At 40.5% G+C, this 13,758-nt stretch overlaps 2 protein-coding genes across 3 annotated transcripts in view; one reads left to right on the plus strand and one right to left on the minus strand.

The window, feature by feature from the left end:
• Positions 1 to 185, plus strand: part of IGF2BP3 (insulin like growth factor 2 mRNA binding protein 3) — a 131,001-nt gene extending 130,816 nt beyond the window's left edge. For both annotated transcript variants that reach the window (XM_057733057.1, XM_057733059.1), the window contains exon 15: positions 87 to 185. In XM_057733057.1, coding sequence (XP_057589040.1) covers positions 87 to 185 — 99 coding nt within the window. The remainder of the gene's footprint in view (positions 1 to 86) is intronic.
• A 2,688-nt stretch (positions 186 to 2,873) lies between these two features.
• Positions 2,874 to 13,758, minus strand: MALSU1 (mitochondrial assembly of ribosomal large subunit 1). The gene is made up of 4 exons (XM_057733056.1): positions 13,470 to 13,758; positions 12,143 to 12,321; positions 4,376 to 4,457; positions 2,874 to 3,089 (listed from the first exon to the last, which is right to left on the minus strand). Exons 1-4 carry the CDS (start codon positions 13,726 to 13,728, stop codon positions 2,902 to 2,904), a joined length of 708 nt encoding a protein of 235 aa, XP_057589039.1. The 5' UTR covers positions 13,729 to 13,758; the 3' UTR covers positions 2,874 to 2,901.

Consider the following 13,758-nt stretch of genomic DNA (forward strand, 5'->3'; position numbering starts at 1 on the left):
AATTTGAAGTTGTTGAAATGAAAGAGTAAAATAACTTTTGGTGACATTTGCTCAGGCAGAAATTTCAGAGCTCTCTCCTTTTGCAGGTTGCCCAGAGAAAAATTCAGGAAATTCTGACTCAGGTAAAGCAGCACCAACAGCAGAAAGCTCTGCAAAGTGGACCACCTCAGTCAAGACGGAAGTGAAGGCTCAGGAAACAGCCCACCACAGAGGCAGATGCCAAACCAAAGACAGATTGCTTAACCAACAGATGGGCGCTGAACCCCTATCCAGAATCACATGCACAAGTTTTTACCTAGCCAGTTGTTTCTGAGGACCAGGCAACTTTTGAACTCCTGTCTCTGTGAGAATGTATACTTTATGCTCTCTGAAATGTATGACACCCAGCTTTAAAAAAAAAAAAAAATGGGGAGGAGGGAAAGAGAGGAGCTCTGCACTTCCCTTTTGTTGTATTCTCAGTATAACAAATATTCTAATTTTTCTTAGTATTCATTCCCCCATAACGCCAGAAATTGGCTTAATGGTGCATTCACTAAATTCAAATAAATAAAGATAGATTGCTCCTAAGTCCAATTGTTAAAATTGGATCAGAACAGAATTATTACAAGAACTTAAATGTTAAGCTATTAGCATAGAAAAACTTCTCAGTTTTATCTAACACTAACGCAAATAACCTAAGGGAAGTGCTGAATGGTGTTGGCAGGGGTATTAAACGTGCATTTTTACTCAACTACCTCAGGTATTCAGTAATGCAATGAAAGCAAAATTGTTTTGTTTTTTTCTGAAAATTTTATATACTTTATAAGTCCAACTGTTTTTTAAAAAATAAAATTTAATTAGCTAACAGGCAAACTGAGAAAAAAAATTTACTTCTGGCTGGTGACGGTAAAGCTGGAAACATTAATTTCAGGTGTTTTGAGGCTTTTGACAGTTATGAGTTGGAAAATCCAATAAATGTTCAGTGATAAGGAGCAGTGCCTATATTTGGAGAGCAGCAAATACCATATATTTTTGGTTTATGGTAGGGAAGTTTTTGATGGTACTAGCAGAGCAAAGTGGTTGCAGGAGGTTTTGGAACGGCTAGTTTTAAATGGCTTCAGGAGACTTCAGTTTTTCTGTCTAGCTACGTGATTGAATGCATAAATGCTTTGTGCTTTTGACTATCACTACGTAAAGCAAGTGTATCTATGGAGACATGCAGCCCCTGTGAACTTTACATTGATTGGCAAGAAGAAAGCTTTAGCTTGCCTTACAGGATGCTTAGTTTGCCAATACACTTCAGACCAGTTGGTCTATGCTTGAAGCAGACCCCAAAAGAATTGCTTTGTGAAGATCAATGGGGCAGTCAGATGGTATATGACAGTGTTTAAAGGCAATAAAAAGGCTACATCTCCATGTGCCAGGCACTGTCATGAGCCTCATACTAAGCTATTTTGAAGATTTTAAGCAATGATAAATCAAGAAAATGAAAGGCCACCTAAAATATTACATAAAATGCAGCAGGATTTCTGTATTCTCTGCAACCAGTTATAAGTCAAAAGTAGAAAAATACAGGAACGACTTTTGGAATATAATTTGAGTGTGATACATTTAACCTTCGATACGGAACGCATCTGCCCATTCCTTAACTTGATGGCAAAGCCTGGTGTGTACAATTAGGTGGGTGTGGGTGGTCTCCAAGGCCACACTGCTCTCAGAACCATGTTGCTTTTGTTCATCAAATGATCAGTCATCATATTATACTGATCTGAAGGACATATATTAATAACCCTTAAATCATTTACTTCATTTGTACTTCAAGATGAATTTCTACACAGAGTAGATAAGTTTTTCTGAAGATCACTGTATCAGTTAAACATTTTGAAAGTGACTTGAAATGTTTTCCTAAATGTTTTCAGAAAACCAGTTTATTTTGTAGTTTTAGCCAAAAAGTGCCCTTTTTGTCACTGAATTCATCTAGCATTCATCATTTTTTTTCCATACAATGAATTGCTTGAAAGAAAAAAAAAAAGTAATGGACTGGCTTTCTGGTTGGATTTTGGGTAAAATGTGCTTAAGGCCAGAGCTCTTCCTCAGTATTTGATTTTTCCAACTTTTTTTTAAAAATACAGATAGGTGCTACATTTATATCTGCCTGTTTAAATTCTGCCATATTTCACTTCTAGCCTTCTAGTGTGGCAAATCATGTTTTCCTTTCAATTAAGCATTGGTAATGGAGTATCTGGTACTACTAGGAAGTAATTCTGTAACTGAGTTTTGTACTCACCGCACATGGATCATTCCTCATCTGTAATGTGCCCCAAACGCAGCTTCATTTTCCAGATACCTTGATGCAGAATAAAGTGTTTCATTACTAGGTGCAGCTTGGTAGTATGTTTTATTTTTGGCTTTTCAAATTAATGTGAATGTCCTGAATTTGGTCAAAGTATAAACTTAGATTTTTAGTAATACTATGTCAGTCTCAAGGTAGGCACCAGTATCTACTAGTGTCTTTACTGTGAACCTTGATAATACTGTTGCATATGAACTGAGAACTAAAGGTTTTAAGTCACAGGACCAGTGGGGTGGTTGTGTGTTCTGCTTTATTTTTTTAATTTTTGGTTATTCCATTCTACAGAATGAGATTTAAACTCTGAGCACACAGCTTAAGTGAAACACAGGGGCCAATGCAACTTGCAGGAAATCCTGCTGGGATCTCAGGAATAAAGACAATATATTTTAGTTTGAACATACTGATTTGTGGTGTGAGTATTAGCTCACTTACCTACAATTTCCATGTATCAGTTAGGATTAGTGCCCACAGATAAGACTTGTTTTGACAACAACCAACTAGGTGGGGTTTAGGAGTTGTAAGAAGTGACTCAATCCGAATATGAAATGACTTAAGCAGTTCATATCATTTTATTCACATTTGAACTCCACAGGAGTCAGAGATAAAGTGTCATCTTCTATTCCAAGAATGAAGTCTTCAGGTAAGGTCTCAGGTGGTATCTGAGCTAACTGATCATCATAAGAACGTAGGGTCCATAATTTCTCCAATTCGTAGGTTTCTCTGGTTTCTGGAAGCATCAAATGAATCACCATGCTGCCTATCAAGGACAGAGAAAAATTACAATGACAAAGCAGTTCATTTGCTTTTATCCTTGTGATCTCACATACCTCTGTGACAATTTAGAGCAGTGGTTCTCAAAGTGTGAACCCCAGATTAGCATTACCTGAGAGCTCATTAGAAATGCAAATTGTGGACTCCATCCAGCAAAAATACCGCAGAATTGATACTGTGCTTTTGTCACTACGTAACATTACTCGTGATGGTAACTTTATCTACAGTGACTAAAGGGGAGCTGTCAGGTTTTGCTTGGGAGGCAGTCCTCCAAGCGTTTCGCATTTCTGCACAGCCTGTGAGCAAAGCACTGACAGGCTCTTGTTCTGGACTGTATTTTTAAGGAGGTTGGTGAATATTCTCAGAAATACTGTCTCCCTCCAGAGCAAAGGGCAAGTTTGCTTACAGCAGTGGTTCTCAATCAATCAGGGACACTTGATTTTCACAGTTGGGGGATGAAGAGGAGGAGGGATGCGGCTAAGCATCCAACAAGGCACAGAACATCCCTCCCCACCCGCATTGCCTGGCAGAAAATAGTGACAAGGCTGAGAAACCCTGACTTACAGCCTTGGCAGAAAAAGGGTTTTCCACCAGAGAAGATGCAGGCCTGCTTCTTGCCCATTATAAAAGATGTGGATACTCTAATCTCAGGGCTCTTCTCTTAGAACTTTGTGTGCAGGTGTCATCTGGTCCTATGTTGCTCAGAGAACCTGGTGCAAAAATGCTGCCTGATGCTGGCTACTGCTATTGCTGAGTAACAAACTGTGCTTCATCAAACCCTGATTGCACCAACTTGTTAGCTTAGGAGAAAGACAAAATCTTAGACTCTTCACGTTCTTCACAGTTACTGTTTTTCCTCTTTATAATAAGTATCATGTGGGAAAATACTTTGAAACTATGTATGTATTAATACACAGATTTGTCTTCTCAAAATTCCAGTCCTCTGCTCTTGTCCTTCCCTGTTCCTAATTAAGGCCAAGGTTATGTGTACCCCAAGGCACCTTCCACCACCATTAGGGGATCTCTCCCCTGTTATTCAACCTGTTCTCCACCAGCTTTCTGACCTATATATCTACTTATATACATACCTGGTAAGATAAGGATTTCACATGTGAATAAGACCAATTGGGTCATAATTAAAGAAAACTTGTTAAACATATTTCAAAAATTTTACGTGGAAAAACTCAGATCTCAATCCTTTTACAACAGAAAATGGTTCAAGATTAAGGTACTATCAAATATTTATCTGTACAATGTGCCAAAATAACTTACCAAAGTCCACACAGAGCCAGTCATCAGTGTCCTTCCCTTCGATCTTAACATGAGGCTCACTTTTACATTTCAGGTATTTGTACTGAAAAAAGCCAGGTCATATATTAAAAGGGAAGAGGATGGGGGAAATCTCTGTTCTTATTGAGGATCTGGGGGTATTTTTCTTGGCCTTCATTTGGGAACTGGCCTTTGCATTCCTCACAGCTACACCATACCCCTTAATAACACATGGACACTATTTCCCCCTTAAATCCTAGCTACCTACTACACCTCCCTCCTGAATACTCCTGCCCAAACCCTTCTGACAGGGCCACCTTACTCATTCACAACGGTGCCTACAAGGCAGACAGGCCTAATAAGCTCACTCAGTATCCAGTTCTCACCTATGTGATCCCTTCTGTCCATCCCAGCTTCCCTTCACTCTCAGGCAAGGCAGATGCTGCCTTCTTGTTTTAAGGCTCAGTTCTAATGATTCCATCTCATCTACCTTCATGACAATGTTAATGGGATTTTATCATCCCATAATCTCTATTCCCAGCAGATTCCATGAGTGGTCTAAAACGAAAGACAGACTAATGTTGGAAAAAAATACTTTATTACAAGTCAAGGACATTACATAATGATAAAAAGGTCAACCAACTAAGATGATATAACAATTGTAAACATGCACCAAAAATCGGAGCTCCTAAATATATGAAACAAACATTGACAAAATTGAAGGGAGAAGTAGATGGCAATCCACTAATATAGGAGACTCAATACCCCATGTTCATTAGAGGATAAAACAACCAGACAGAACATCAGTAAGGAAACAGAGAACCTGAACAACACTACAGACCAATTGGACCTAATGGACATTAACAGAACATTCTACCCAACAACAGCAGAATACACATTTTTCTCAAGTGCACATGGAACGTTCTCCAGGATATGCAGGCCACAAAACAAGTCTTAATAAATTTAAAGATTGAGCTCAGAGCATATCTTCTCTTCACAATGAAATGAACTAGAAGTCAACAGAAGGAAAATTAGAAAATCCACAAATATGTGGAAATCAATTGTTTTATTACCTTAAACAATTGGTCAAAAGAAACCACAAAGGAAATTAGAAAAAATCTTGACAAAAATGAACCTACAGAATGCAGTGAGAGCATCACTAAGTAGAAAATTTACAGCTATATATACTTCCATGAAAAAAATCCCCAAATCAACAACATGAATTTATACCTTAAAAAACTAAGAAATGCATTATCAAAAAATCTACAAATAATAAATGCTGGAGAGGGTGTGGAGAAAAGGGAACCCTCCTACACTGTTGGTGGGAATATAAATTGGAACAATCATTACTGAGAACAGTATGGAGGTCCCTTAAAAAACTAAATATAGAATTACCTTATAATCTAGCAATCCCACTCCTGGGTATATATCCAGAGAAAACTATAATTCAAAAAGACACATGCATCCCAATGTTCACTGCAGCACTATTTACAATAGCCAGGACATGGAAGCAACTTAAATGTTGATTGACAGAGGAGTGGATAAAGAAGATGTGCTACATATATACATAATGGAATATTACTCAGCCATAAAAAAAAGAATGAAATAATGCCATTTGCAGCAACGTGGATGGACCTAGAGATTATCATACTGAGTGAAGTCAGACAGAGACAAATACATGTATCACATGTGGAATCTAAAAAAAGTGATACAAGTGAACTTATTTACAAAACAGAAATAGAGTCACAGATGTAGAAAACAAACATTGTTTCCAGGGTGGGGGTGTGTGTGTGTGTGATAAACTAGGAGATCAGGACTGCCATATACACACCACTATATATAAAATTGGTAACTAATAAGGACCTATTGTATAGCACAGGTAACTACACAATACTCTGTAATGACTTTCATGGAAAGAGTGGATACATGTATATGTATAACTGATTCACTTTGCTGCACACCTGAAACTAAGAACACTGTAAATCAACTATACTCCAATTAAAAAAAAAAACTAGGAAATGAAGAATAGATTAAACTTAAAGCTGGCAGAAGGAAGAAATCAATGATCAAAGGAAAAACAAAATAGACAAATCAATGAAACCAAGATTTTGTTTTTCAAAAAAATCAACAAAATTGACAAAATAAGACAAAAAACAAAACCAAAAAACCAAATAACTAAAATCAGAAACAAGGAGATGAGAGAACTAACAAACCAGAAAACCCAGAATAAATGGATAAGTTCCTCGAAACAGACAACCTACCAAGATTGAGTCATGAAAAAAGTATGAATAGGCCTATTCTGTAATAGCATCAGGATTGAGTCATTAACCAAAAACCTCCCAATACAATTATACCTCAAAAGAAAGGGTGGAGGGATGTGTGGGGAAAAGAACACAGAGAGGAAGGAAAGAAAAAACCTCCCAGCAAAGAAAAGCCCTGGACCACACAGCTTCACTGGTGAGTTCTACCAAATACTTAAATATAAGCTGACACAATATTTTCTAAAACTCTTAACAAAAAACTAAAGAGGAGGGAATACTTCCTAAATTATTTTATGGGAGTAGCATTAACCTGATACCAAGGCCAGAAAAAGACACTTAAGAAAAAACTACAGGGGCTTCCCCGGTAGTGCAGTGGTTAAGAATCCGCCTGCCAATGCAGGGGACGTGGGTTCAACCCCTGGGCCAGGAAGATCCCACATGCTGCAGAGCAAGTAAGCCTGTGCACCACTACTGAGCCTGTGCTCTAGAGCCTGTGAGCCACAACTATTGAGCCTGTGCCACAGCTACTGAAGCCCATGCGCCTAGAGCCCATGCTGTGCAGCAAGAGAAGCCACCACAATGAGAAGCCCACACACCACAATGAAGAGTAGCCCCACTCTCCGCAACTGGAAAAAGTCCGTGCGCAGCAACAAAGACCCAATGCAGCCAATAAATAAATGATTTTAAAAAAAGAGAAAAAAAACTACAGACTAATATCCTTGATGAATATTGATGGAAAAATCCTGAATGAAATACTAGCAAACCAAATTCAACACCACATTAAAAGAATTATATACAAGACCACATGGGATTTATTCCTGGAATGTAAGGATGGTTCCACATGAAAATCAATCAATGTAATAAACCACATTCACAAAATGAAGGACAAAACCCATAGGATCATTTTAAATCTGTGCAGAAGCATTTGACAAGATTCACTACCCTTTCATGATAAAAATTCACTAAAGATTAAAAAAAAAAAAAAAAAAACAAGAAACAAAAAATCTACCTCAAGATAATAAAGGCCCTATACAAAAAGCTCACAGCTATTAGCTATCATCATACTCAATGGTAAAAAATCTGAAAGTTTTTCGTCTCAGATCAGGAAGAAGACAAGAATGCCCACTTTGCCACCTTCTATTCAACATAGTATTGGAAGTTCTAGCCATGGCAATTAGAGCAAGGGAAAAGAAAAGAAAAAAGTAACCAAATTGGAAAGGAAGAAATAAAATTATCTCAGTCTGCAGATGACATGATCTTATACATAGAAAACTAAAGATTGCACCCAAAAAACCTGTTAGAAGAAATAAATTTAGCAAAGTTGTAGGATATTAGATCAACACCCCCAAATCAGCTTTGTTTCTGTACACTTAATAAGCAACCTGAAAAAGAAATTAAGAAAGCAATTCCATTTATAACACAATCAAAAAGGATAAAATATTTAGTAATAAACAGAACTGGACTTCCCTGGTGGTGCAGTGGTTAAGAATTTGCCTACCAATGCAGAGGACATGGGTTCGATCCCTGGGCTAGAAAGATCCCACATGCTACAGAGCAACTAAGCCCATGCACCACAACTATTGAGCCTGTGCTCTAGAGCCCGTGTGCCACAACTACTGAAGCCTGCACACCTAGAGCCCATGCTCTGCAACAAGAGAAGCCACCGCATTGAAAAGCCCACACACTGCAACAAAGAGTAGCTCCCACTTGCCACGACTAGAGAAAGCCTAGGCACAGCAACAAAGACCCAAGGCAGACAAAAAAAAATAAAAAAAAAAAAATTTTCTAAAATGGGTGAATTTTATAATTAAATAATAAAAAAAAAAACAAACAGAACCAGGGGATCAAGACTTGTATACTGAAAACTACAGAACCTTGCAAAGATGACACCAATAGACACTCTGTATCCATGAATTGGAATACAATATTGTTAAGACTTTCTCTACAGATTCAATATAATCAATCCCTATCAAAATCCCAATGACTTTTTTTTGTAGAAATAGAAAAATCCATCCTAAAGTTTATACATAATCTAAAGGGACCCCAAATAGCCAAAAACAATCTTGAAAAAGAAGAGCACAGTTGAAGATCTCAAGCTTCCTGATTTAAACACTTACTACAAAGCTACAGTAATCAAAACAGTGATCAAGACAGACTTATAGACCAATGAAATAAAGAGCCCATATGGTCAAATGATTTTTCAACAAGGGTGCCTAGTCCATTCAATAGGGAAAGACAGTCCTTCAAAACAAATGGTGCTAGGAAAACTAGATATCTACATGCAAGAGAAAGAAGTTGCAGTCTTAACTTACACCATCTACAAAAACTAACTCAAAGACCTAAACATGGGGGTTTCCCTGGTGGTGCAGTGGTTAAGAATCCGCCTGCCAATGCAGGGGACACGGGTTTGAGCCCTGGTCTGGGAAGATCCCACATGCTGCTGAGCAACTAAGCTGGTGTGCCACAACTATAGAGCCTGCACTCTAGAGCCTGAGAGCCACAACTATTGAGCCCACGTGCCACAACTACTTAAGCCCATGCATCTAGAGCCCATCCTCCACAACAAAAGAAGCCACTGCACTGAGAAGCCTACGCACTGCAACAAAGAGTAGCCCCTACTCTCTGCAACCAGAGAAAGCCCGCGTGCAGCAACAAAGACCTAATGCAGCCAATAAATAAATAATAAATATATTAAAAAACAAACACCCAGACCTAAACATGAAAGCTAAAACTGTAAAACTCCTCGAAAAAACACAGTGGAGGGATGTCCCTGGCGATCCAGCGGTTAAGACTCTGTGCTTCCACCGTAGGGAGTGCAAGTTCCATCCCTGGTCAGGGAACTAAGATACTGCATGCCGCATGGTGCAGCCAAAAAAGAAAAACACAGTGGAAAAGCTTCATGACATTGGATTTGGCAGTGCTGGCAATGATTTCTTGGATATGAGACCAAAGGCAACAACAGAAAAATTAAAAACTTTTGTGCATCGAAGGACACTATCCAGAAAATAAGAAAGCAACCTACAGAATGGGAGAAAATAACTGCAAATCACATATATGACCTGGGATTTATATCCAGAATATGCAGAGAACTCCTACAACTTCACAATAAAAAAAAAAAAACCCGATTAAAACAGGGCGAAGGGGGACATCTCTGGTGATGCAGTGGGTAAGACTCTGCACTCCCAATGCAGGGGACCTGCGTTCGATCCCTTGTTGGGGAACCAGATTTCGCATGCATGCATGCCACAACGAAAAAGATCCCGAGTTCAGTCCCAGTGCAGCCAAAACAAAACAAAACAAAACATGGGCAAAGGACTGGAATAGGCATTTCTACGTAGATACACAAATGGCTAATAACCACGTGAAAAGATTCTCAACCTCACTAATTATTAGGAAAATGCAAATCAAAACCACAATGAGTACCACTTCATGCCCATTAGGATGGCTACTATCAACAAACCAGAAAATAACAAGTGGTGAGGATGTGGAGAAATTGGAACACTTGAGCATTGCTGGTGGGAATGTAAAGTGGTACAGCTGCTATGTAAAAGACAATGATGGTTCCTCAAAAAATTAAACACAGAATTACCATGATCTGGCAATTCCACTTTTGAAATTAAAAGCAGGGATGTGAACAGCTGTATCTCCACTCATGCTTACAGCAGCATTATTCACAACAGCCAAAATGTGGAAGCAACCCAAATGCCCACCAATGGGTGAATAAGATAAACTGTGGTGTATACATACATTAAAATAAATGTTCAGGGACTTCCTAGGTTTAAGAATCTGCCTGCCAATGCAGGGGACACGTGTTCAATCCCTGCTCCAGGAAGATCCCACATGCCGCAGAGCAACTAAGCCTCTGCACCTAGAGCCTGTGCTCGACAATGAGAGAAGCCAGGGCAATGAGAAGCCCGCGCACCACAACGAAGAGTAGCCCCTGCTCTCCGCAACTAGAGAAAGCCCGTGTGCAGCAACAAAGACCCAGTGCAGCCAATAAATAAATAAATAAATAAAATAAAAAACCTAAAAAATAAAATAAATGTTCAGCCTTAAAAAGGACATTCTGACACACGCTACAACACCTTGGAAAATATTATGCTAAGTGAAACAAGCCAGACACAAAAGAACAAATAAGAGTATGATTCCACTCAGGGAGGTACTTATTACTGTAGTCAAATTCATAGAGACAGAAAGCAGAACGGTGGACGCAAGGGGCTCGGGGAAGGAAGAATGGGAACTTATTTTTTAATGTGTACAAAGTTTTTTGCAAGAGATGAAAGATGAAAAACGTTCTGGAGGTGCACAGTGGTAATGGTTGCATAGCTATGTGAATGTAACTAATGCCACTTAACTGTACACCTAAAAATGGCTAAAATGTTTAGTTTTATGTTATGTATATTTTAAAATAATAAGAACAACAAAACTTTCCCAACCTTGCATTTTTCTCCCCCCTAATCTAAAATTTTTGTAAAAGTAATTTCTAGTCCCCTCCCTTGCTCTTCCACAGAAACATTCTCTGAAAAATCTCTCATTCTTTTTATATCTCCAAGTCCAATGGTCACTTCTAAGTCTTACTTACTCTGCCCTATTATTACATCTGACAGAGACCCTAGGATCCTCTTTTAATTTCTCCAGGTCCTCCTAGTTCTCTCTGTCTCTCCAACTACCCACATTTAAAAAAAAATCTTCCTTTGTTCTGCCATGTTGCACCAGGGTTTTGTTCTCAGTCCCCTTATTTTACCACCCTTCTCTAGGCAATCCCAGCTATTCTTTTGGTCTTAACTGTCCCTTCTATGACCAGTTTTCAGCAGGGTGAGAGAAGTATGTTCCCCTCTAGAGTGGTATCAGCATCAGCTTCCAAGTACATTTTCTTCCTCATCCTGATTCCTATTCAGTCCACTTGGAAAATGAACTGACTTCTGTTTCTTCAACTAGACCTGTGAATTTGAAGGGCAAGAACTAAATCTTTTTCATTTTTGTCTCCTCAATACCCAGCACGGTGCCTGGGAACACTGCACGTGCTCAAACATTTGAACTAAACTCTGGGCCAGCACTATCCAATAAAACTTTCTGCAACTATGGAAATGTTTCATATTTGTGCCATCCAGCACAGTAGCCATCAGCCACATGTGCCCACCAAGCACCTGAAACATGACTAGCACAACTGAAGAACTGGATTTTTAGTTTTAATTTATAATTATGTAGCCACATGGGGCTAGTGGGTGCCACACTGGACGGTTTTACTCTAGAAATCCCTCTGGGTTATAATGTCTTCTAGCCTGCTTCAGGTTATTTTCTTCAGTATTTTTTTTTCTTGTCACAAGAGACAAGAATGTGAAACATCCTGACGCACTATGGCTAGATACTGGTTCCCATAACTCTTTCACTATCAAAGAACATAAAACACTCACGCAAAGGGTTTTGTTTTTAAGTGTTGCACTTCAGCCTGATGCATTTACACTATTCCATTAAGTTAAAGCTTCCAAAGAAAAAGAAAGCATCCTACCATTTTCACAATGTAGTAGGCCATGGCATGTAAGTGTCGAGTGGAAGTTCCACTACCAATCACAAAGTAGTCTGTATATTTCATTTCTGGAGGAACTTTGATGACACAAATGTCTCTTGCATTTTCTTGCCTCAGGAGTGAAACCAGCATATCGATGTCAAACTTGGGACCAGTATGATCTGAAATGCAAAGATTTGCTTGTGTCAGGTGGCCAGGTAAAGACAGACATGATATGCACCCAGAGATGCAGGCAGCTGACAGCGAAACTGCTCCTCCGTGAGGGAGTTTAGGTCTGAGATGTTTTGAAAAACAACAGGGCCCAGGTCTCCTGGAAACTGAACCTGGGCACTGGTTTCATACAGCACTGCTCAACTTTTATGGGAAGGGTGCGCAAGTCACAGAGAGCCACCACATCCTTTCCTATGAGCACATACAAGTAGAACCAAGCATCAGTCAGCAACCATGGCTTTCTGTTCTAGTGCTTGAGTAAATGAGTAACAGCTCAAGCAGAGAACTGCTATACAAAGAGAGGAAAACAGGAGCACAGTTTGGGGAGGTGGTAATACTTTGGGGCGTATTAAACTGAATTCCAGCCATAAAGGGTCACAGAATTAGATCTGTGAACTGGAAGGGCTCTTAGGTAGTATCTGGTCCACAGCCTTCGTTTGAGAGAAACTCAGACTTGTGGCCCCAAATCTACCCATCTAAAATTTTAACAGCAATTCTCATTTTGAACTCTCAAGTTTTTTTTACAATGCCATTTGGGTTATATCACAACTGTTATTTGTGAAAACCTTTTTTTTTCCCCCTCTACAGATCTCCTAAATTCTAAAGCTGACTCCCAAGGCCTTAGTAGCTAACCTCTTCCTCTCATACTTTATCCTTTCACAGGTGTGGCCTGTTTACCACCTCCCAAGTTTCTAAAAACTTACAATAATTAGGGGCCCTTGAATTGGCCCCATCTCCTATGAGCGCTTCTTACGCACCCAGCCCTTGGCCCCCATCCCCTGGCTCTTCCTCGGAATCCTCACTCCCCAACGCTCTAGACAGGTCTATTTCTCGGAACCCCAGGAAGAGTGTGTAGGGGGATGAGGACGGTGAGGTTGTGACGCCAAGAATCCGGCGTGGCCCTTCGGACCGACGCCTGGGGTTTGGGAGTCTTCAGTTCACCTCTTGGTCTCACTGCGAAATGCAAAGTTGCCGCCGCCCACCTTTGCAGTCCCTTCCAGTTGTGCTCTGTAGGAGTTTTGTGACCCCAAGAAAAATGCATAAAGAGGGGAACTCGGCCTCCTCAGCTGGGACCCGGCTCCCTCCTCCTCGCCCGTACCTGCGGCGCCGGACTCCGCGCGCCCCTCGCCGGCTGTCCCCTCCGCCCCCTCCTGCAGGCCCGGGCCGCCGTGCAGGCCGCGCGCTCGCTCGGGGGCCGGGCAGACCCCGCCGGGCGCTGGTCCCGCCGGAAGCCGCCCCAGGGCCAGCGGCAGCCGACGCCGGGGCCCCGAGGCCGCCGCGGGCCACGCTCCGGGGAAAAAGGCCCTGCGCCACAGCAGCGGCCCGAGCCTCAGCGCCACGCAGCCGCCCGGCCCCATCGCCGTCGCCCCGCGTCGACTCACGGGACT

The sequence above is a fragment of the Hippopotamus amphibius genome, chromosome 4 (assembly GCF_030028045.1).
Source record: "Hippopotamus amphibius kiboko isolate mHipAmp2 chromosome 4, mHipAmp2.hap2, whole genome shotgun sequence".
Classification (NCBI taxonomy): domain Eukaryota; kingdom Metazoa; phylum Chordata; class Mammalia; order Artiodactyla; family Hippopotamidae; genus Hippopotamus; species Hippopotamus amphibius.